At 45.7% G+C, this 24,683-nt stretch overlaps 3 protein-coding genes across 3 annotated transcripts in view; 2 read left to right on the top strand and 1 right to left on the bottom strand.

Moving 5' to 3' along the window:
* Rgr (retinal G protein coupled receptor) overlaps window positions 1–960 on the bottom strand; it is a 12,171-nt gene extending 11,211 nt beyond the window's left edge. Inside the window, exon 1 of the mRNA XM_005348668.2 lies at window positions 877–960. Coding sequence (XP_005348725.2) covers window positions 877–955 — 79 coding nt within the window. The 5' untranslated portion in view covers window positions 956–960. The remainder of the gene's footprint in view (window positions 1–876) is intronic.
* A 3,277-nt stretch (window positions 961–4,237) lies between these two features.
* On the top strand, window positions 4,238–11,569 carry Lrit1 (leucine rich repeat, Ig-like and transmembrane domains 1). Its single transcript, XM_005348596.2, has 4 exons — window positions 4,238–4,359; window positions 6,485–6,951; window positions 8,738–9,043; window positions 10,593–11,569. The coding sequence occupies exons 1-4, from the start codon at window positions 4,238–4,240 to the stop codon at window positions 11,567–11,569; spliced, it is 1,872 nt and encodes a 623-aa protein (XP_005348653.1).
* Window positions 11,570–19,124: 7,555 nt separating this feature from the next.
* On the top strand, window positions 19,125–23,825 carry Lrit2 (leucine rich repeat, Ig-like and transmembrane domains 2). The gene is made up of 3 exons (XM_005348595.2): window positions 19,125–19,234; window positions 19,525–20,306; window positions 23,068–23,825. Exons 1-3 carry the CDS (start codon window positions 19,125–19,127, stop codon window positions 23,823–23,825), a joined length of 1,650 nt encoding a protein of 549 aa, XP_005348652.1.
* The last annotated feature ends 858 nt before the right edge of the window (window positions 23,826–24,683 follow it).

Here is a 24,683-nt window from a genome sequence, read left to right as displayed (position 1 = left end):
AATTAATTAAAAAAAAGAAACCTAGAAAGAGAAGCAATGTAAAGACATAAAGTAAATTTCCTAGCACATTAGAGGACCCGAAAAGTTGGCTAAGTTGAAGGGTTCCCAGAAAATGGGACCCACTCCACCATGTCCAGGATCTGCAGGGTCTGGTGGTCACTCCCTCCCCCACTGTCAATCCTCGCCATTACTCTTCTGGGTCCGGTTTGAATGGAGAATGTACCCCACCAGCCTGGCTTTGGGGAGAACCCCATTTCTGTACTCACTGAGCATCTTAGAGATTCTAGCTTGAAGTAGGCATCTCTTAGACGTAAGTATCTGTTGCTGGAGAAAAATCTTTGGTTGTCGATATAGACCTGGTGGGGGTGGTGGCATACTAAGGCAGAAGTGGCCGGGGGCTAATGAACTTAAATTCCTTGTATATCTATTTAAACCATGATTTTATACTAATGATTCAACTTTGCATCTGCAGACACACATTTATGACTAGGCAATGCCCTGATAACGTCCCCCAGTGGGCAGTTAGCTGAACTGTTTGTCTCTGGAGACTTCTGAGGACATGCTCTTATAGGAGAGTCTCAGCAAAATTTCTGGGGAAATGGATTAAATTTTCTCTTGGATTGAGGGACATGAAAAGCACGGGCCTGGTCCAGTTATCTCCTGAGTAGTTTTCACCTGTCCAAAGGGCTCTGTCTTTGGCCCTTGCCTGACTTCTTTATTTTGGCTTCTACACAGCATGCTAAATCCTAAGGGGGATGAGAATAATCCCTGGATCCAGAAGAGAGGCAGCCAGGATGGCGTTCCCCTTCCATGGCTGTGGCCTGGGTTCTGGTAACCACCGGGTCCTCGCCCAACCCAAGGTCTTGCTTAGCTCACCTTCTATCAACAGCACTGTCCCCACAGCCAGCACCTCGAGTTCCCCAAAGCCAGCAGGCAGGGCCCTGGTTGCTGCCATCCTCGGACACCCTTCTCGTCGGCCACCCAGCTCTTTCCTGGCTCTCCGAAGCCAGGCTCCTCCTTTATAAAGGGTTACCCCACCCGCTGGCACATGGTGCTTACTATGGTAGACTTTGAACACCGTCTGTTTTCCTCACCCTTCTAAGTCTTCCTCTTGGCTCACACAGAAAGAATCCATTCAGCAGAAGGACAGTGGCGCCTGTGTGAAGCTGGAATGAGCCCTGCCTTGTTCATTTCAGCCCCCTGGGCAGGATTAAGGTCTAGGATCTAAATGGTGTGTGACCAAAAGCCGAATTGGGAACAGGTTACATAACCAAGAGAGGGAAGCAGAAGAAAGGATTTGAGCTGCAGCTGTCCCTGAGAATTGGATAGTGACCAGGTCTTTCTATGTGCACAGTTCCTGACAAGCTAAGTGTCTGGGCGTTCATGTGCATGCACATGCACATGCACGTGCACGTGCACGTGTGTGTGTGTGTGTGTGTGTGTGTCCATCCATTAATAGGATCATTGGCATATATAGGCAAGCATCCAGGGAAGGGTGATGCTTTTGAAGTCATGTGCTGCCATAAAAACAAGTGTTGACAGGAATCAGACCCTCAGCTTTTAGTTTCAAAGCTGCCACTACTGGCTATAGCTCTGCATTGCAACCATTGGGTCATTATCTATTCAGCTTAGGCATTTCTGCTCCTTGCCTTTTCGTAGTTAAGTGCCGGTTTGAATACATTGTGAATTTAGACTTTGGGTCTTCACTTCCTATTTCCCATACAACCTTCAAGCTATGTGTGCGTAAAGTATCACCCAGCATGAAGGATGGCTTGTACTCTTTTTCAAAGTGTCTCAGAACTCATTTAACACCTTGGCTTCTCCACACAAGGTCTTGACACATACTGAAATCCACATCAGAAAAACAGTGATCTGTGCAACAGCTAACTTTCAGATGGAAAAACCAAGTCCCAGAGGGCTATTAACAAAATAGCTCATGTCTCCTGAAGTTAGGGACCACGCTAAAGGTGGTCATTAGAAGACTCCTCAAACTAACCCCATGGTTGAGATGCCAGGGCCCCTCCTTTTCAGATGAGGAGACTGGAGAGAAATGAGTTAGGAATCAACCCAGGGCCATGCAGTGAGTTGGAAGTGGAGCTTCAGCGATTCTTTCCTTCCAGGCACTACCACTTCGCATTGGTACCCTCTGATCCCCTCTTAGAAGAGAAACTCATTCTGCCCAGGTCACAAACCTTCCCTCCTGTGAATACCTACCTAAGTCTGAACTTAATGCTTCTTTGAGCCCAAAGTTGCCCCTACATCCTCCAGGGCCTTACCTACTCTTTTCTGATGTCTACCTTGCTGGTTAACACCTATGGCTGTCTTCTCATGCCCACAAGATCCCCAAAGACGTCAAGAAAGAAGAGAAGGGACAAAGTTAGGGATAAAGTACAGAGTCAACTAAATGAAGTCTGAGTGAAGGCATTCCAAAGAAGAAGAAAAGGCAGCCTGGGTGTGGCAGCAGGCAGGGACATCTTTGATTTTGGAAGGAGGATGAGAGGTACTGTATTAACACTAAGAAAATGCTATTGGCTGGATAGAAAGAGAAGGTATGAAAAGCATCTTTTTTTGGGAGATGGTCCTGTCTAGACAGGCTTCTAGAAGTCACTGTGTGTATGCATTGGGTTCTGTCTTAGTTAGGGTTACTGTTGCTACAACAAAACACCGTGACCAAAGCAACTTGGGCAGGAAAGAGTTTGTTGGCTTACACTTCCACAGTACTGTTGATCACTGAAGGAAGTTAGGATAGAAACTCAAACAAGACAGGAGCCTGGAGGGAGGAGCTGGTGCAGACAGAGGCCATGGAAGGTGCTGCTTACTGGTTTGCTTCACATGACTTGCTCAGCCCTCTTTGTTATAGAAACCAGGACCACCAGCCCAGGGATGGCCCCACCCTCAAGTGACTGAGTCCTCCCCTGTAATCACCATTAAGAAAATGTCCTACAGGCTTGAATACAGTCAGATTTTATAAAGACCTTCTTAATTGAAGGTCTCTCCTCACAGATGACTTCAGCTTTTGCCAAGTTGACATAAAACTATCTAGCAAGTCCCCAGGTGTCTTCCTGGGTCCAACCTCACCAGCCTAGGTTTGACTTGGCCATTAAGCATGCCAGACTTGGAATCTACCAGAAAAGCCAGAGGACCAAGTATTCTGAGACAGAAAGCAAAGCCAGTGAATGGGTGACTTTTCAGGAGATCTCAAATTCCCTCCTCCCTGGCATCTTGGGAAGGTTTTGTAGGATGGGGTTGGAGAAGAGAAAACAAATAAAAACCTCTGTGAAATCCAGCTCTAGGACCCTTCCTGGTAGGTGACCCTTGAGGAGGGCAGACCCCGTTCCCCTTGCAGTGACCCCCCCCCTTACTGTAAGCATGGGTGGAAATGCCTCAAAAGGTAGCCCACTGATGTCTGAGACTGAGTTCTATGGGATGCTCAGGAATGGTAGTGTTTACCCTCGTTCTTGAGCAAGGTAGACATCACTAATGTCTTCCAGCAATACAGAGTCTTCCCAGCTCCTCAGTGAGCAAGTGCGTGTAAGTTCCGGAAATTTACAGTTTGTGGGAAGGCTCTGTCCCCCAGACAGTCACAGATGGGCAAGCCTGGGCTAATTTTCAGCAGCTCTCAGGTGGAAAAGCTTTACTTTCCTCTGTAACTGGTGATCTGAGATCTGAGTACAGTACAGAGGTTGTGCCCTGAAGCGTGGACTCTTACTAATGCTTGCATTCACTTCAGAAGGCCTTGCTTCCTGTCACTCCTACTTTTTTTTCTAGAGACTGTCATAGGAGACAATTTTCAAAGATCTTTATTAGAGACCACAGTTCTGTTTGTTTTCCTTGAGCCTTGCACCCCAAGGAGACAGATCTGTTACCCATGGCTGGCCTGGTTGAAATGAAGTTCTTTGCAAACAGACAGCCCAATCCCCTAGTCAGCTAGTCACGTGCCTCTGGGCAGCTGCCCATCTGCTTTATCTTGCTGCACCCCAGCTTCTTCTGCCTGGGGCTGTGGCTTTAGAGGGATTCTCTCCCCTCCCCTCAAGACTGGGTGATTCAGAGAGCAATAAGCTGCTGAATGCCGGGACTGGGGCTCCCTCCCTAATCCCCAGCCTGTGTTTATCCCATGGCCTTGGGTGGGGGTTGGAGAGTGATGAGCAAGTTGGTAGCTGCTGGACTTACTGGACAAGCAGGACGGAGCATTCCTGGGGACAGGTTCCCTGCCTGGGCCCAAGAGGAGCCAGAAGTCATGTGGGTGGCCCTGGGCATGGTCTGGCTCCTAGCACTTGGGGGACTTCACCAGGCCTGGAGCTTCTGTCCCTCTCAATGCAGCTGCAGCCTGCACATCTTGAGTGACGGCAGCAAGGCCAGGTAGGACACCTCCAGGTGCGGGATGGGCCACCAAGCCTTCACAGATCCACCAGCTAGGCAGAGTAGGGAGGGGCTGGATGTCCGGCAGCTGTCCACTTACTCACGAGTCACCTGCTCCCACCTGAGGCTATCTGATACACATAGACATGCTGGATCAGGGACCCTTGAGACCCAATGTCTTGGGAAAGCAGTGTGTGACAGGTCATATTCAGTACTCAAGGGGTCTACTCTGCCTACGAGGTGAGGGACATGCAGGGGCCAGGGTCTGGAAGTTTTTCCTGAGCTTTCTTCGTGTTTTTGGTGGGGCGAAGCCCTCTTTTAGAAGTCTAGAGGTTTCTTCCTGCTCTCATTCTTTCCCTTCATCTGCTTCCTTCCTGTTTTCCTTCCTCTTTGTATCTCCCAGACTTCTTTCTAGGCATCTCCCATTCTCACGCGTGACCTCCCCAAGACACCCAATCACATTCAGGTGACTTTGCCTCCGACTGCATGGTGGGACACACGCCTCCCCATGTGTTTCCTCACACTTGATTATCTACAAGGCCAGAAATGCCCCTGTCATCGCAGCAATCTCCCTCCTTCCTCAGCCCACTCCTTGATTTTCCCTTGTGCTTTCTTCTCCTCTTCGTGGGCCTTGGAAGGCAAAGCCGCTGTGGTTGGTGGACTCTTGCCTTTCTCATGGAGCTCATTTTTTTGCTGTCATCAGAGAACTTTAAGTGATCTTTCCTCAATGTCCTTGGCTTATTCCGGAGGAAATTAGTTTCTAATGGGTTCAGGGACTTCAGTCCCTCACGCGGGGCTTTTCCTACCAACTTCTCAACCTTGTGGCGTTCATCATCCTGTCTTCTTTGCCTCACGTGAATACTGGAGACCACTCATCATTTCTGAGCATGGAATTGATGTTGTTGGAACTACCCTCCTCTCGATGTTGGCTTGATTGGGGTTGATGGTGGTTGAGAATGGAGAGAAACCTCCAGAAAAGAGAACTTGTCTGTTCCGGAGGAAAGAAAGCATTCTATTTTTGATGTGGTTGATGACTTAATTCATATGGGAAGTAAATTTGCTTTTACTAAGTAAGACAGGCTGATCCGTAATGATGCTCAATCAGCCTTGAAAATGGCTGATGACTAAGGACAGTGTGGTGAGTGAGGGTGCTTTTGTCACCCTGGTCACAAAAGTGACACCATCCACAGAGAGCAAATGCCTCAAAGTCACATACCATTGGTGATGGAACCAGTACCAGAATCCATGGATCTATTTTTTTTCGGTTGCTTTTGGTTTTTAGAGACAGGGTTTCTCTGTAGCTTTGGAGCCTGTCTTGGAACTAGCTCCTGTAGACCAGGCTGGCCGCAAACTCACAAAGATCCACGGATCTAATTTTTAAACTCTGGGAATTCTGCCATTCATGGACATTCAGCTATCTGCACATTGTCCTCCAAGGGCAGTGAGGCCATGGAAGGTTGAGGAGAAGCCCCAGTCTCTAGTGGTCACAGGAACGGATGGCACACTGAGATAAAGTCCCTTCTGTATGTCAGATGCCTTCCTCAGACCCAGTTCTAACCTTGTAGAGCAGCACCCCAGCTCCCTTCCTGCTTCATGTTGGGATCCTGAACACAGTACTTGAGCCTCTGGGAATTACAGTTGCAGCTGTGTGTCCTGGGAGGTGGCTTGGTCGGGGCAACATAGGCAACTAAATAGATGTTTCTCTTTCTCTTAGTGCCCAGTTTTTTAGGGTGACTCATGTTAGGCTCTTTTGACCCTGTAAGCCCTCCCTTGACCATACCTCTCCCCGGAACCGCATTAAGGGACAATTTCTCTATGAAGTCCCTTCCTTTACCTGTATTGAAGCCATCTTTTTTGTTAACATCCTATCCATACAGATAGGCACTGTATGTCTATGTATTACGTATTAGGGTCTTTCTATGTATGCATTCAGGTCTCTATTCTTTGGCTAGATTATCAACAGCAATGGGCAGGCACTGTGACTTTGATTCCATGATCTGGGGTGCTCTCTCCTGAGCCTACTAGACACTGCGGTTGGTATCTGTGTTAACCAGCAGATCTGGGGCCTCATAAGTGAAGAATGCTTGTTCAACCCCCCCACCCCCACCCCCATTTCTGTGACCAGGACAGTGGTGTGCAGCGACCCTGACTTGACCCTGCCCCCAGCTTCAATTCCTCCGGACACCTGCAGGCTGCGCCTGGAACGAACCGCGATCCGCAGGGTGCCTGGAGAGGCCTTCAGGTCTCTCAGCCACCTGGAGCAGCTATGGCTGCCTTACAACGCTCTCAGCGAGCTCAGCGCCCTCATGCTCAGGGGGCTGCGCCGCCTAAGGGAGCTGCGTCTGCCTGGGAACCGCCTGGCTGCTTTTCCCTGGGCGGCGCTCAGGGATGCTCCACAGCTACAGCTGCTGGACCTGCAGGCCAATCGCCTATTGACATTGCCACCTGAGGCTGCGCACTTCCTGGAAAACCTTACTTTCCTGGACCTCTCCAACAACCACCTGATGAGGCTTCCTCTGGAGCTGCTGGACACCTGGACTCACCTGAAGACGGGACCCTTCCTTTCCGGCCACCGTGCCCGACTAGTCCTAGGTAATCAAGATGGCATCCATCACCAAGAACCATCCCGGTGCATGTTGCATTTTTTAGGCAACTCCTCAAGCCTCTCTGAGTCTGATGATATCATGAATTACATTATGCTCATCGTCTATACTTGAGGGACGATGGAATGATGTCGACATTAATTTCAGGTTTAGTAGTTCCAGACAAACCGAGCCAGCTCAGATTCCAGAAATCAGAAAACTGAAATTTGGGAGGTTCCTAGTCACACAATCAGTGTGTGGCCCCGTTAAACTCAGATTCCCAGCTCAGGATGGAATGAGTCGGTGCAATATGTCAGCTAGAGCCTCTGCCTCTTCTATCCTTCTTTGCTCCTGATAAACCAAAAGTTTACCAAGTAAATAAGCAAGCCTTTGCTGCCCAGGGCACCTGCCTGCTCCTGGGGCTGATGGGTAACTGGAAAAGCCATGAAAAACAAAGCAAAAGAGGCTAATGATCTCTTCATCCCTTTTCCTAATCCCTCTCCCAAGGACAGCTGCTAATTATCATGTTTACTTACAAGATTCTTATCTTTTACACCTTGTTTACATGTGCAGACAAACATATATATACACACACACACACACACACACACAAAGAAAAGCTGTGTATTTTTACAATTTTTGAAGTATTTGTGTATCACATGTGTGTCTGGTCCCCTCGTAGGCCAGAAGAGGGCTTTGTATCTCCTGTATCTGGAGTTAGAGATGGGTGTGAGCCTACATGTGGGTGCCAGATCCTCTTAACCACTGAGCCATCTCCAGCCCCTGCTGTCAATTATTTTTTTGAAAATCCTATTGTATGTATTAAGCAGCACCAATTTTCTCATCCAACAATATATCTCTGAGATCTTCCTAAACAACTGCAATGAGCAGGTTCCTTTGCCGGGGTAAAGCAGCCATCCCCTCTTCAAAGGTCTTTAGATTGTTTTCACCGTCTCATCAACACCTTCGGTACTGGAGACTATTCTCAGCCATGCATTCTTAGGATGTGTGTGCAAATGCATCTGAAGGAGGGATGGTGAGAAGTGAACTTGCGAGATAATCCAGTATGCCTGTGAAAATTTTTATAATCAGTTTGATCGCTTCTAAGGCAGGCGGTACCATTTTCAGTCTTTGTCCCTAGTGTGTGAGACTATGATCATATGATCACTAAGTCTTTTTGCATATTTATGTGCATGTAGCATGTGTGTGTGCATGCTTGCATGTGTAGGGGCATATGTGTGTGTAAGCAGGTGTCCACGTCTATGAATTATGGTCATATAATTGAAATTGATGTCACTTGCCTTTCATGGTCAGTCTCCATTTTATTTATTGATGCAGGGTCTCCCACTAATGCAGAGCTCACTGGTTCAGATGGTTTAACTACAGCTTGCCCTGGGGATTCACTGCCTCTGCCTTCCTAGTGTGAAAACTGCAGGCTTCCACCATGCCTGCTTGGCTTTTACGTGTATTAGGAAATCCATACTGTTCCTCAGGCTCATCCAGCAAGGGCTGGATTATTATTTACCGAGCCATCTCCTTAGACCCAGGGAGTATTTGTGAGTGTCCTCTAATTCTTGATATTGTAAACAGTTTATTTATAAAGAAAGAAACAGTCTCAGAAAACGGTGCTGTCACTGAACCAAGTCTCGAGTCACATATTAGCAAGGCAAGGAGCTGGGACTGGAGGTCAGTTCTGCTGACTTTGAGCAGAAAAACTGCCTCGTTTTCTCAGGGGAACATGCAGCTGGCCCTGGAGATGTAGCATGAACCTCTTGCTTGCTCTCTTTCTTCTGCAGGGCTTCAGGACAACCCCTGGGTATGTGACTGTCGACTCTATGGCCTAGTTCATCTGCTAGAAGGCTGGACTTTAAACTTGGTCTTCATCGAGCCTAGACTGAGGTGCGCCAGCCCACGCACCCTGGCTGGGGTGGCCTTCAGCCAGCTGGAGCTGAGAAAGTGTCAGAGCCCAGAGCTCCGTCCAGGGGTGACCAGCATCATGTCGCCCTTGGGTAGCACAGTATTGCTACGCTGTGGAGCAACGGGGATCCCAGGTCCTGAGATGAGCTGGAGGAGAGCCAATGGGCGCCCACTCAATGGCACAGGTGTGTGAGCAACAAGGCCGTCTGTGTTGAGTGCTGGGTTCATACAGGTTGGTCAGCTTCCCAAATGGAGAGTGGACAAAATTAGCAGGGACTGGAGCAAGCCAGGTTGGGCTCTGATTTGTCCGAATGAGGTTGGCTAGAATCTGCTCGCATGCTGGACATTGGTTGTGACAATGGCTCTCAACGCACCCTGTCACTTCTCCTTAGTAACTTAATTATCAGAAACTCAGGGCCCATGTTAGGAGCAATACAAAGTTAATTTGTTTTGTTTTGATTTGAGTCAGGGTTTCTCTGTGTAGCCCTGACTGTCTTTGTAGAACAGGCTGGCCTCAAACTCAAAGATCTACCTGTCTCTGCCTTCCGAGTGCTGGGATTAAAGGTATGTGCTCACAGCCCAGCACAAAGTTAATTTGTTTTTTTTAGAAAGAAAATACTCTTCATGTATTTAACATTTTAGCAGGTTTTTCCTTTAAAATATTAACCCAGAAACATCGGGGTTAAATAATGATAGAATTGCCATCTGTTGAGATCTTATGGGTCTAACATTGTGTTAAGTAAATTATGTCCATAATGTCTTTGAACTTTAAAAAGGTGATCTGAGTCTATAGCCCTAGCATTTGGGAGGTGGGAAGATCAGAAGTTCAAGGTCAATCTTAGCTACACAGAGAGTTCCGGATTAGTAAAATGGGCTACATGGGACCGTCTGTCAGAATCAACCCCTCCCCCGAGCCAAACCAAACCAAAATTGTCAAAAGCAACCTGATTATCTTTGCTTTTTTCACACAAATAAATGGAAATGCTGAGAGGTGAACGCTCGCCCCATGTTTCACAGCTCATACATGAAGAAGCTGGGATTCCAGTCAGTCTAGCCCTGGCTGAGGGGTGTGTACAAATGTCTATTCTGGCTGAGTGGTGTGGGAAGAGATGGGTCATTTCTGTTATGATGACATCAGGGACCAGAGTCACAGCCAGACACAGGCAGAAAACAAGTCGAGCAGAAATAATTTCTTAGCACCTAGCCGGAAAATCTCACATCACCCCCAGCTTTCTTCCGGCTCCTCAACAAGGCTGACTGCTGTTGCTCTAGGGTAGGGATTTCAGGTCAGTTCGGTGCAGAAGGCTCCACTGTGTAACAGCACAAAGGTGAGGATGCTAATTCGATGGGTCAGTTGGGGTGTGCAGAGGTGGTTATGGCGCTTCCGGATTGTCTTCTCTTTCTCATACCCGCCCCTGAACCTACCTACCCTCAAGGCACTTGCCTGCGCCCTGATGGGACCCCTTTGCCACGCTCTAGAACCCGAAGGGTAAACTCTGAGGAGATTAAACTTTGCAGGCAATCCGTCGCACTTAAGCAGTTTGTTCTTGAGTAACTTAGTAAAGTGGGCCGTGAGGGACTTGAGATTTTTTTCTTGGAATTCTATTTTCTTGGAATGAGTGGTTTTCACTATAGTGTGTGTAGACCAGGGACTGTGTTTGTGACATTGACCTTAGAAGGGAGCCTGTGAAGATAATTCATTAATTCCTTCATTCCTGCCTCTTCTCTCTCTAGTGCACCAGGAAGTTTCCAGTGATGGCTCAAGCTGGACTTTGCTGGATCTGCCTGTTGTGTCTCTCTTCGACTCTGGAGACTACATCTGCCAGGCCAAGAACTTTCTAGGGGCTTCTGAAACTCTTATCTCCTTGATTGTCACTGAACCCCAGACTTCTACAGAATATAGTGGGGTTCCGGGGGCCCTGTGGCCAAGGACAGGAGAGGGGGCAGAAGCTGCTGCTTACAACAACAAGCTGGTGGCCAGGCATGTCCCCCATATTCCGGAACCCGTAGCTCTGGCTACCAAGCCCTCGGCGCCCAGCGTACAGGAGGAGTTGGAGCTCCAGCACTTTCAGATGGATGTCCCAGGAGAGTTCTCCAGAGAGCGAGCAGAACACCAGGGAGCCCAGATGGTCAGGTCTCTCAAGGTGGTGGGAGATACTTACCACAGTGTGTTGCTGGTGTGGAAGGCCCCTCAAGCTGGGAACACGACGGCCTTTAGCGTCCTTTATGCGGTCTTTGGGCAGCGTGACATGCGAAGGATGACTGTGGAGCCTGGGAAGACTAGTGTCACCATCGAGGGGCTTGCTCCAAAGACCAAGTATGTGGCATGTGTCTGTGTGCGGGGCCTGGTGCCTACGAAGGAACAGTGCGTCATCTTCTCTACTGACGAGGTGGTAGATGCGGAGGGCACCCAGCGGCTCATCAACATGGTGGTGATCAGCGTGGCAGCCATCATCGCCCTGCCTCCCACCCTCCTGGTTTGCTGTGGGGCTCTCCGAAGACGCTGCCACAAGTGCCGCACTGGGGGCTCCGCGGAGACGTCCGGTGCCTATGTTAATTTGGAAAGACTGGGCCACAGCGAGGATGGCTCAGAGGAGTTGTCCCGGAGCAGCCTCAGTGAGGCGGACAGGCTTCTCTCAGCGCGCTCCAGCCTGGACTCGCAGCTCTTAGGAGTCAGGGGTGGCAGACGCATCAATGAGTACTTCTGCTGAGCCCGAGTCTCCATTGGCACCAGCCTGGTCACTCTCCCTCTTCAGTCTCACACACTTTCACACCCTGACTGTGTGCTCAGCCACCCTTATGGTTCGGGTTCTTGCATGTACATTTACTTCAAAGACAGCTAACATCACTTATTAAGCCCTTACTATGGTCCAGCAGGTGTCCAAAGCACTTCATAGGTATTAACTTCCTTGACTCTCATAACAGCCATTAGTATCTGCAGGCACCATCGTTCTCTCTAATTTCCTGGAGAAGAAGCAAGTGTTAAGTATTTTGCTTGTATCAGTCAGTTTCTGCTACATAACAAATAAAAGCAAAAACTCTGGTTTGCAGCGCTAAGATACTTACTTTTCCACTATGTGTCTGTAGGTTGGCACGACTCTGCTGTGTGTTCCATTGGGCTCCAAGGTGGAGAGTGACAGTGGCTACCTAGGGGAGACTTTTCTCGGATGACGTTAAGAGCAATGAGTTAAATCATGCAAGGCCTCTTCGTGTGAGGTTGGTACCTTGCTGCTCGTGCTCGTAATGTATCTGCCAATGAGAGTCTCATGGCCAAATGCAACTTTAACCAGTCAAACGAAGTTACTAATCCTCTGAAGGTGATGATGGAAGACAGAACATCTGCAAAATGAATTTACTGCATGGTCCACTGTAGGCCTGCCACTGGGGAGCGGTAGCTCTCGCTTTGGACCGGGCAGTTAGACCGTTGGTTGCACAGGGAAGTCCTTACCACTTGCGCTCATCCATATTGCACTTCCTTCATTGAATTTGAATATTTAACCTTTGGGATGCTTGAGGATAAGCATTTTATTGGCAATAAATTTTCGGGAATACTGCTCATTTGCTCTCAGCACGGTAGCCTGGAGAGAGCCAAGAATCATCTACAACAGAGGAACCCGTCATACGCATCCTGTCTCACACCCAACCCATTCCCATGGAGCAGCCTTTACAATGTTCTCTCAACTGTTCTTGGTTTGGGAGAGGATCTAGGAGCTTTCCTGGTCACCCAGCAGGCTACTTCAGAGGAGAATCCCTGCTGAGTTCTGTCCAAGGCAGCAGGAATGTTTGTGCACAGAAGTGGGTCTCTGCTCTTAGCGGAAGACCCCCATTCATCCCTTGTCTACAGAGAAGATGGCTATCAAATCTTCAGGTAACAACTGTGGACTTTAGAAGTGATTCAAGGAAAGCATTTAGCTGGTACCACACAGGACAATTCACATGATGTGAATGTTGACTAGATATAAATCTCCTTCCTGTTTGCAAAAGACCTCACAAAATGCTCCAGCAGCCCATTGTGGAGGCCAGGATATTTGATTTTATAGAACTAAGAACAAGGGAGAGATGGAGTGTCTTTTGGAATCCATATCTTCAACAGATTTCTGGACATCATGCCTTTATTCATATTGATCTATGAAATTCAGTTCACAGCAGGTTTACTAGGAACAATGAAGTTTTTTGGCAGTCACCAAAACCTGGGATCAGAACCACAAGAACATATGTGCACATGATTATAGATTCACCAAACTTAGGAGGCTTTTTTGGATGACCCACCCCCCCAAGGTTGCATTTAATTATAACTTATGAATCGTCGCCATCAGCAAGAAAAATTTTCTGGTTAGACAGTAATGGCCTTGTTTACATCAGGGAGCAACATAATTTTTTGTAAACAAAACCAGATCATGAATATCAACAGACTTTACCTTTGCTAATGGAATGAATGGAAGGCAAACACAGACTGCATGTTAATTAATGCACATGGACGTAGTCCAGCAAAATGTTCTTTACAAGAACAGATGACAGTCTGGAGACAGCATTGAATTAGCTTTGTTGAACTTCGTGGAAGAAAAATCAGGAACTTGAAACCAAAAAAATAAAATTAGTACATCCAATATTCACCAAGAAACAGAGGAAGAGGAAGGAGAGGAGAAAGAGAGAATGGGGGTGGAAATCAAAATCCAATAGGACCACCTTCAGGGTGTGGGTGATCATTGCCCGCAAGATGGCTGGCCTCTTAATATCCATGTATCAACTATTCTTAGTATGTCTGCCTTGGTTTTTCTCTTGTAGGGAAGAGTAACTCTGGATTGTTCTTATGAGTGTTTATCCTACTGAAACAAACTCCTCTGGCAAATGAATAAATAAATGGTGTCTGGTTTACATTCTAACTTTCTAGTGTAACTCATCCCCTGAAAACTGGATGTTCTCTACAAAGCCTAGAAAAAGAATTCTTGGTCTTTCTGTCCTAAAGGCCAGCTGCCACCTTGGCTATGGTGAGCCTGTGGTCCACGGCCCCTGGATGGCTAGTTTAAAAGCCACAAATCAATGTCAATAAGATTACATGTTTCATGGCATCTCTGTTATACATTTTCCAGAATACAGCTTGACTGTATTCCTCATGCCTACACAGATGGTTTGTCCAAAGTCACTTATTTTCAGTTGCAGGATACCAAAAGGCAAAACCAAGTTATGTGCTGGAAAGAGGATTGTAAGCCAGCAAGCTAGTTGTCAGTCTAGGGTCCCACAGAGCTCGTTCAGAGGGCTAGAGCTGAATCTACTGAAGATAATCACCAGTTCTCAGGGATTCGAGCATTTTGTTTATTTGCACCGTTAGGACATATCCAGCAGATGCTATGGCAGCAGCTTCCACACTTCAACGGTTTGGACGTAGTGATTCGGTCTTGTTCTAACAGTCTGCTCATTGAGTGAGCGGGGATGAGGGAGGAAAGGTTTGACTTCACTTACTCAAAGACCTAGGCTAACAGAGCCCACCATCTAGAATATCAACAGTTGCCTCAACAAGGAAAACTCAAACGAAACTAGTGAGTTGTGGAGGGGCTTTTCAAACATCTTTGCTTCTAACATCTCAGTAGCCAAAACATGGGTCACGTGGCTTGAATATTTCATGGGAGCTTTGGAATGTGGTCTTGGACATTTCCCTCAGTGGCATACTAACCAGCATGAGTGGCTAAGAGACCATCTCCATCAAATATTGTCAAAAGTTAGAAAGGGAAGCCAGGCTATGGTGACACACACCTTTAATCCCAGCACTTGGAGACAGAGACAGGCAGAACTATAAGTTCAAGGCCAGACTGATCTACAGAGCAAGCTCTGGGATATCTGGGGTTACACAGAGAACTCCTGCTTTCAAAAAAGATAGAAATGGAAAAGGTTTTATCTAGAGAAGACAGAGGAGTGTCTATCTGCTACTTAGTAACTCACCCAGTTCTCTGCTCTAGGCTTTCTCAAAGTGACTCACATTGGGGAGTAAGGGGCATTTTCCAATTAAATAGGATATTCTCTTATTGAGAGTCTATTCAGATAAGGCAGGAACTGTTTCCCAGTAGTAATTCATATCTATGCCACAATCCCACAGTAATCCTCCAAAAACTATCTCTTGAGACAGTTCTACAATCCAAATCCCTAAAAGCATCCTTCAGGAGGGGAGATAAAGATGAAATACCCTCAGATTCTCTCTCCTTTGATGTCAGGGTCTCATGATATTTAAGACTGCATTTGGCAACAGGTTAATTAAGCTAAACAACAATACTAGTCAAGTAAGTCAGGGTTCTCCAGAGAAACAGAACTTGCAGGATGAATCTATATATCATCTATGTCTATCGAGATTCTAATAAATACCCTTCCTATTGCTATATCCATATCTAGATAGATATAGAAAGGGGACTAATTAGGATGACTTCTAGGCTGTGGTCTAGTTAGTTCAAAAATGGCTGCTTACCAATGGACGATCTAAGAATCTGGTAGTTGTTCAGTCCCCAAGGTTGGATATCTATGTGGGTCTCCAGTATACCCTGGAATCCTGAAGAAGTAGGTAGGTGAAGAAATGGGCTTGCCAGGAAGAGTGATAGCAAGCAGGCAAAGAGAACCAACTTCCTTCTTTCATGTCCTGTATATATGCTGCCAGCAGAAGGTGTGGGCCACATTAAAGGTGGATCTTCCTACCTTAACAGAAAGTTCCAGGTTAACAGTGGGTCTTCCTGCCATCAGGCATTGTGGCACATGCCTTTAATCCAAGCACTCAGGAGGCAGAGTTTGGCAGATCACTGTGAGGCAAACCTGATCTACAAATCAAGTTCCAGGACAGCCAGAGCTGTTACACAAATAAACCCAGTCTCAGAAGAAAAAAAGAGTGAGTTTTCCTACTTCAAATAATTTAATGAAGAAAAAAACCTCCTCACAGGCGTACTCAGCTGCTTGGGTTTTAGTTAATTCCAGATTAATCAGGTTGACCTCTGAGACTAGTCATCACAAGCCCCCCGCCCCATCAACTTGACAATCATACCTCCTTATGCCATGCTTAATTTCCAAGTGAAAACAATAATAAGGTCACAATTATGCCTAACATGATATAATTGTTCCTTATATAACTAGAAAAAATTTATAAATTTTAGAATCAGTGGCAATGTCCCTTGAGGGACACTTTTTTGTTATTTCAAAAATTAATTATGATAACCACCGATATTCTCTTAATTGATGTCACATTATAAAAGAAGTAGAATGTTTGCTGTATTTCCTAGCCATAGCACTCTTGCCCTTGGAACGAAAACTTCTAGGCCATCAGAATTTAAGGTCACGGGAACAGGAAGGAAATATTTTTCTATTGGGTCACTAAGGGTGATAGTGAGTGGATAATGCCCTTTTCTGACCCATGATTCATCCTGGCTATGGAAAAAAATCATACCACATATTGAATACTGATTCAGAGCATATATCACCTTCTGGAGAACCCTGCCGAAGTACCTAATAGTTCTGTACTGTGTCGAAAGGCCAGCTACTTCAGGAGGGTGGGAATATGGTAGGACCAGTGGGTTCTATGATCATGGGCCTACGGTCACTCTTCTCCACTGGTGAAGCAAGTTCTTTTATCAGAAGCAATATTGTGTGAAATACCATGGTAGTGGATAAGGCATTCAGTAAGTCAATGGATAGTGGTTTTGGCAGAAGCATTAAATACAAGAAAGGCAAATCTATAACTAGAATAATTGTCTCTTCTGTGGAAGAAGTGGTCCAAAATAGTTAACCTGCCCCCAGGTCTCTGGCTGGTTGGACTAGCTGGACCACAGCCTGCACTGTCCAGAGTGTATGCCTACAAAATTACAGTCCTTTTCTAGGGCAACCCTGAAAGACATGAGTGAAGGGAAGTCTTCACAGTGTGAAGATCTTCAGGCACTACATATGGCCTTATATTTTCTCTGCAAGGAGAAATAGCCAAATGGATGAATGTTCACTGATTCGATTCATGGGCGATAGTCAATGGATTGGCTGTATGATCAGAAGTTTGAAATGAGGATGATTAGAAAATTGGCGAGAAAGGTATCTAAGGATGAAGCATGTGGGTAGATCTCTCCAAAAGAGTGAAGGGTGTGAAGATACTTGTGTCCTGTATACACACTCACCAAAAGGTGACTTCAGCAGAGGAAGAGTCCAATAACTAAGTAAATAAGGTGACCTGTTCTGTGGGCACACAAACACGGTGCCATGTTGGCAGAAATGGAGATTATGCATGGGTTTGATGACATGGACTGCCACTCACCAAGGCTGACCTGGATACAACTGCTGCCAAGTGCCGGATCTGCCACCAAGATAGCTTTAATTCTTCCCTCCCCTCCCCCACAGCTACTTCCTATGCCCCTTTGCAAAATGGGGGGCTGATGGTTAGAAGAGGAGTTGCAGAGGTGAATGACCCAGACGACTGACATGGCAGTAGGTGTTCTTTACAAGCTCTAAGACAACTCCTAGAAAAGTGAGTAGGTCTGACTCATGTTATGTTAAGTAGCACGCTGAGTAGACATCATAGGAAAGGGTTCTTTTTTAATTTTTGGCTGCTCTATTTGGATACAAGAGGAAAGAAAGCAACTTACTTGTGCCTTCCGATACTCATCCATTGAACTGCAGAGTCCAGTGAAGAAAGCCTAACTAAGTCTTGGGAAACTTGGCAGAGGGTTCTGGAGTGAAAATCACTCTACTGATTCTTTGAGGTCAAAGTGGCCAGACACTGTGTCCTCCCCACCTGCCCCTGGAAGCATGCTGCTTTGGGAAGGAGCTTCTCTGTGAAAACACTCCTTGCAACTGTGGATCTGCTCCTCATCTTTTGCATGTAATGACGGCAACACATCTCACAAGGACTTTGTGTCCACAACATACTCTGTCTTTGTAAATATCTTTTACCTTGAAAGAAATTGCAAAGATGTAGCGGAATGTTGAGTTAAATTGCCTAGGAATGCCCACAAATGCCTCTGGTGTGAGTGGGAAGCCTGGGACATAAGCAGCTTAGTTGGTGACCCATTTCCCCTCACTGGGTTAGCTACTGAGCGGATTTGTTCTCACAGAAGCCTTTTGTGGGGTATAATTTATATATGAATTTTTACAAGGACCCATGGAAAGTTGGTATTTTCTTAAGTTCCCCAATTAATAAGAAAGTTGATACATCTGTTCCTCTAAAGATTCTGTCATCATAGGGAGTGGATTATTGGGCAGCTACTGTGTGCTGGGCACTTTAGCTAGTCTAAACATTTCCTCGACAAATTGTGAGATGTTTTTTAATATTTGGTCCTTCTGTCTATATGTTCCTTTCATTGATTAGTGAATAAATATTCTTATTCTGTAGAGGATAAACATGGATTCACAGATTAAAAGATATTTCCCAAACCTCCAGACTCAGAAACATAAGCACAAAGAAGACTAAATAAGGAAATATGTATAGCGTTTTTTTTCTCACCACTATTGTGCCTGACAAACATGCCTTACAGCGAATAAATAATAAATATTGGATGAGTGAAGAGTGTAGAACAATATGGATTACCATAGACAGCATTTACAAGCTTGAGACTTGATCTTTGTGGTGTGAAACAGTTTTGGATAAGTCAAGGAAAAGATATGCTGTCAAGCTTCCTGCCTCACACCTCAAAGCTTTGGCTTTATGTTCTTAAACTGCAAAATGAAGGAGCATTCTGATGTATAGCTGATTCTAGTGACGTGAGTTCCAGAAACAGCTGTCATAATGCAGTAGAAGTGTGACTAAGTACATTACCCATGGTGCTATCAGACAACAAGCAGGGGGCACAATCACACAATTGCTTCATTGCTCACATCTGCTTTCACTTCTAGAAAGTAGCTGGAATTGGGGGTTTATTTGTGAATTGGGGAGTATGCAATGAATTCTGGCTAAGGCCTGACCCATGGCACTCAGGATTGCAACATCTGATTATTTCCCTGGATTCTTGGTAAGAGGCAGAGAGAAGGTAAATGTACAATAGAACTTGACGTCTGACCTATACTACTCTTTCCCATATCAAGAGCCAGAGCTTGGTGGACTTTCTCACTTTAGTTAAGAGGCCCAACTCCTTCCACATGGAAGGAGCTCACATGGCTTGAGCCTGGGAGCTGGGCTGTAACAGAGCCCAGAGCATTTGGGGCCTTAGTGCTGCTGTGCTGACCTACATCTTCATGGATTATCAATAATAGGATTTGCTACTCAGAAGCTGAGACCATACCTCCTGAAAACACACGGGGCATTGCCTAAAGATAAATATGGCTTTTGTTTTTTACTGTTTCTTGCAAGTTCTGGTCTCTTGGGATATGCATGCAGCTCAGCCTCTCTGTCTGCCAGGGTGCACCTGCTCAGAGGAGAGTTTTGGCAGGTGCGATGTGCTGAAAGCATTCCAGAAGGTGAACAGGAAGAGGGGGGAGTGGGCCTTCATTAGGAGTCAGATGGAGTGACTCAGGCTTAGAGCTTGTGGGAAATCAGCTAAATCTCCGTGGGATTCAGCTTAATTGGTTCTGCAGTTTATCGAGCAGAACATTTTTACCAATATCAATCTCTTTTATTTCAAGTTTATTTTTATTTAATCCCCATGTCTAATGAGAGTGTCCACCCAATACCACCTCTAGGCTCCCTATGCTGATCAAAGTTTTCTGCTTTCTTACACAGGAGTCTACAGTGCACGGGAATGCCTTTGGGAAAGATTCCAGGCAACTTTCCTGACGAATTCAAGCAAGTGAGAATTGAAAACTCCCCCTTATTTGAACTTCCCCGGGGGGCTTTCACCAACATGAGTACCTTGAAATACCTTTGGCTGAACTTTAACAGTGTCGCTGTGATCCACCTAGGCGCCCTGGAGGACCTGCCAGAGCTGAGAGAGCTGAGATTGGAGGGGAACAAACTCCGTTCAGTACCATGGACAGCGTTCCGTGCCACCCCTTGTCTACAGGTCTTGGATCTCAAACACAACAGGATTGACACACTCCCGGAACTGGCTCTCAAGTTCCTAGCCAACCTGACATACCTTGACATATCCTCCAACAGGCTGACAGTTGTATCCAAGGGTGTCTTCTTGAACTGGCCAGCCTATCAGAAAGGCCAGCAGCATGATTGTGGAGCTGATATTGTCTGCAGCACGGTGTTGGCACTACATAATAATCCTTGGGTATGTGACTGCCGGTTAAGGGGCTTTGTTCAATTTATCAAATCCATTGGTCCCCCACTCATACTGGTGAGTTCTTACCTGATATGCCAGAGCCCTGTCTCTAAGGCAGGGCAGCTTTTACATGAGACTGAGCTCAGTGTTTGTAAGAAGCCGAATATCTCAACTCCTAGTGTGAATGTCACTATTCAGGCAGGAAAGAATGGGACCCTGCAATGCTTGGCACAAGCCAGTCCCTCACCAACCATAACATGGAAGTATCCTTTGAGCACATGGAGAGAATTCGATGGTAAGTCTGGTGTGCCCTCTGGGTATATATGGGGGCAGTGTGGAGGTCTGTTAGCACTCTGTCTCATTACAGGAGGTTTAAACTGTCCTTGTCATGAATGATGGGTGCAGGTATGATTGGCATATTTGTGCATTAGCTCTCCAGAACAAAAAAGAGTCCAAGAGAGTATTCCATTATCAGCACTGTTTAAAGTAGGTACATGCAGATCTCAGAGAAATGGATATACTGAAACTGGTGATTTTATAAGTATGTAAATATGTTCATATGTTAATAAAATTGAATATGAACAAATACATTTTGGGGGAATCTTCTAGATGAAAAGCATAATACTAACATTTTAGAATCCTAAAATTTCTAGTTAAAGGCTATGTTAACAAGTGTCACCAGAATTACGCATGGGTGCTTATTTAAAATAGCTTTATAAGACCCTGCTTTGGAGATCTGAACTCAGTGAGTGAGTCCAGGGCCAATATATTTATTGTTACATGTGTACTTCTGTGGTGTCCCCTTGAGTGATATCTGTAAGATAAGGATAGCAAGTCCTATATATCGACTGACTATATAATCTCTATTATTGTAATCAGACAGTATTAGCTCAAAATTATAATAGGGCCTGCAGGGAAGAAATGATTTTCTGGGACCCAAAATTAGGACCCAAGATTGCAACTCCTTTCTTAGAGTAGGTATCAGCATTTTCCGAAATCACCCAAGAGCTCCCCGGGAGCATGATAGAGCTGGAAGGACATTCTTACCTTCTTAACTCTTCCTCTGTCTAGAACAGTTGAAATGGAGTTGAGGGGGTACAGCCCAGTCACTTGTCATAAGTAATGATGAACCCCAGGTGGTTAAAAAAATACAGAGTTGACTGAAATTCTTCACTTTTCTCTTTATTTTTTAAGATTTTTGTTTTGTTTTGTTTTTCAAGATAAGGTTTCTCTGTAGCTTTGAAACCTGTCCTGGAGATAGCTCTTGTAGATCAGACTTTCCTCAAACTCAGAGAAAGCCACCTGCCTCTGCTTCCCAAGTGCTGTATTAAAGGCGTGTGCCTCACTTTTCTCTTTATTTTGCTCTTACCCTGTTGACTGGGAGTTAAATGCTAACAGCAGAGAAGAATGTAATTTATCATTGTAGTTTTCTTTTAAATGAAGAGTTATTTCCAGAGACATACTACCATCACTCAGCTTTAAATCTGTATTAGTTTATTTAATATCTATGGCATCTTAGTCCGCATTGCTTCTGCTGCCATAAAGCACCATGACAAAAGCAGCTTGGGGAAGAGAGGATTCATTTGGCTTATGGTCCCTCATCACTGATTCTCAATGAAAGAAGTAAGGACAGGAGCTCCAACAGGATTTGAACGCACATGGAGGCAGGAGCTGGTGCAGAAGCCATGGAGGGGTATTACTTACTGGCTTGCTCCACGTGGCTTTCTCGGTCTGCTTTTTTTTTTTTTATAGAACCCTAGACCACCATCAATATGGCTGCACCCATATTGATCACCAGTTTTAAAAGACTGCCCTTCAGGCTTGCTTACAGCCTAATCTTATGGAGACATTTTTCTCAGCTGGTGGTTCCTCCTCTCCAATGATTCTAGCTTATGCTAACTTGTCATAAAACTAAGCCTGCCCAAGGACTGTTTTACCTTCATGTATGCCCATAAACCACATAATGCCTAGTGCTTACAGTGGCCAGAAAAAGTCACTGGATTCCCTGAAACTGGAATTAAAGGTAGTTATGAGCCACCATGTGAGTGCTAAGAGTTGAACCTTAACTGCTAAGGTGTCTTTCTGGCCCCACTATAATCACTCTTAATACTCTGCTATCTCTAGTCTTTCAGAAATAATAGCAGGTAAGACTTGATGAAATTTTCTATGAACCGTGTAGAGTGTGTGTCATCTCATTTTCTTGCCAAGAAAATTGAGGCTCAGAGAATTTAATCACTTTGCCCAGGACTATGTACTTGAAAGAGGCAGGGGCCTACGTATTTGATTTCTAGGTTCTGAGGAAGATCTGGGAGGTAAAAATTCATCTGGAGCTCATGATATCTCTTAATTACCACATTTTGAAAAAGCTCCTTAAGCCATGATATTAGGCTCAGCAAGGCCAAAGTGGGCATAGCTAATGTTAAAAGAGTATGCTCTCCTTAGAGGGAAGGATGTCCACCTGTGTGACAATGGTTCTACCCTGTAGAGATTTGTTTCTTGTACTTGTTTAATAAACGCTGATTGGCCAGTAGCCAGGTAGGAAGTATAGGTGGGGCAACCAGGCAGGAAGTAGAGGCAGGGCAACAAGAATTATGGGAAGAGGAAAGTTTCAGTCTGCACTCATGACCCAGCTTCAGTGGAAACAACGTGTGACTGCCTCGATGAAGAAGGTACCAAGCCACATGGCTAACACAGACAAGAATTATGGGCTAATGTAAGTTATAAGAATTAGTTAATAAGAAGCCTGAGCTAATAGGCCAATCAGTTTATAACCAGGAAGGAAGAAAGAGAGAGAGAGAGAGAGAGAGAGAGAGAGAGAGAGAGAGAATGGCTTCCACATAATTGCTGTCTCTGAACAACCATGGATAAGTTAATCAGCTGCTCCAACCCTCAGCACCTTATATACAAATTAAATGCATATTCTATAGTTTCCAGAAAGATAACCTCAGATGCCAGGTACAGGCTTAATAAATAGTAACCATGATTACTGGCATTGCTAGAACTTGCCAGCATCTGTCAAAGAAATGCACAGCTGTTTCGTTCTTCTTTTGACCCAGTGTCGGCCTCATCCATTGCTGAAGACACCATTCTATCCCAGGTTGTCATTCCAGCGGCCCACGTGATAGACCATGGTGATTATACTTGTATGGCTTCCAACTCCATTGGCAGAAGCTCCCTTGTCATCTCAGTCCACATCCAGCCAGTCCAGGCCAAACCTGCCTTGCATTCTCTATCCATCTCCTCAGAGGGCAGTATCTACGTTGACCTACGAGTGGTCAAGCAGACAGTGCATGGCATCTTGCTGGAGTGGCTCACAGTGCCCAGCCTCCCGGAGGAGCCGTGGTTCACTCTCTACATTGCATCTGATGAGGCTCCCAGGAAGACAGTGATCCACATCGGCCCTGGGATCAACACCTACACCGTGGATGACCTTCTCCCTGCTACCGAATATAAAGCATGCCTCAGCCTGAGGAGTCAGCCTCCAGGCCAGGGCCAGTGTGTGGTCTTTGTGACAGGCAAAGACAGTGGTGGGCTGGAGGATCGTGAGCGCCTCTTGCACGTCACTGTGGTCTTGTGCGTTGTGCTTCTGGCAGTGCCTGTGGGTGCTTATGTGTGGGCAGCCCAGGGGCCGTACAACTGCTGTGAGTGGTGTTTAGGCTGCTGCTCTCTGCACAAGAAAGCCTTCAGGGGTCCGCAAGCCACACCACAGTGCAAGGATAGCTCTTTCAAAGATCTTCCAGCTGTCTGTGAGGATGGAGACGGTCACAGAGTCATGGAGGGGATTGAGGAGCTAGAAAAGGGGGGTAATAGCTAACAACCTACCATGGAATAAGCTCCACATAGCAAGCTTTCTGGTTGGAGTATGTTTGGTCCAACAGCCTGCAAATAATGACCCAGAGACTTATATTATTATATTAGCTTAGGCTTGTTTTTGACTAGCTCTTACAACTTAAATTAGCCCATTTCTGTTCACCTGTGTTCCATGACATCCTGTTTTTTCCTTGTCTCCTCTCTGTGTCTGACTGGTGACTCTGCCTTTCTTCTTCCTCATAGAGGCTGTTCTGTCTCCAGAAGTCCCACCAATTTCTTCCTGTCTAGCTATTGACCATTTGGGCCTTTTATTACATCAGTTACAGCAATACACCTTCACACAGTGTACAAATATCCCACAACACCTCCAGTCCCTAAAACAAACCTTCTATGACAGAACAGCTTGACTCCACCCATTTGTCGAACAAGTATTTGTTGGTCATCCACTGTATTCTAATCAAGCAACTTGAGGGACAGAGTTCAAATGTAAGAAAAGGAACACAGTATTTCTCTTCGTAGAGCTAAAGCCAATAGAGCTCTGTTTCACTAAACTGATCATTTATTTATGCTGATAGTGAATAAATGCTATTCTTTGTATGCACACAGCCCTACAGCTTTTGCACAGGACATCTCATATGCATTATCCTGAAAAGGATGGCAGAATACACTGTACTTTAGCTAAAGAAATTTGACCTCAAAAAAGTCAATGATTTGCCCATCACATATCTAGCAGATGACAGGGCTTTGGTCTACAGAGAATGTATCCCGTTGTTCTACAAATGAGTCAGAGACTGACCTTACTACAACCACTGTACTCATCAAGATGCACCGAGAACCAATGGCAGGTCAAATAACATTTTAA

The sequence above is a fragment of the Microtus ochrogaster genome, chromosome 6 (assembly GCF_000317375.1).
Source record: "Microtus ochrogaster isolate Prairie Vole_2 chromosome 6, MicOch1.0, whole genome shotgun sequence".
Lineage (NCBI taxonomy): Eukaryota > Metazoa > Chordata > Mammalia > Rodentia > Cricetidae > Microtus > Microtus ochrogaster.
Note: the sequence above shows the minus strand (reverse complement) of the source record. Positions and strands in the feature narration are given on the sequence as shown.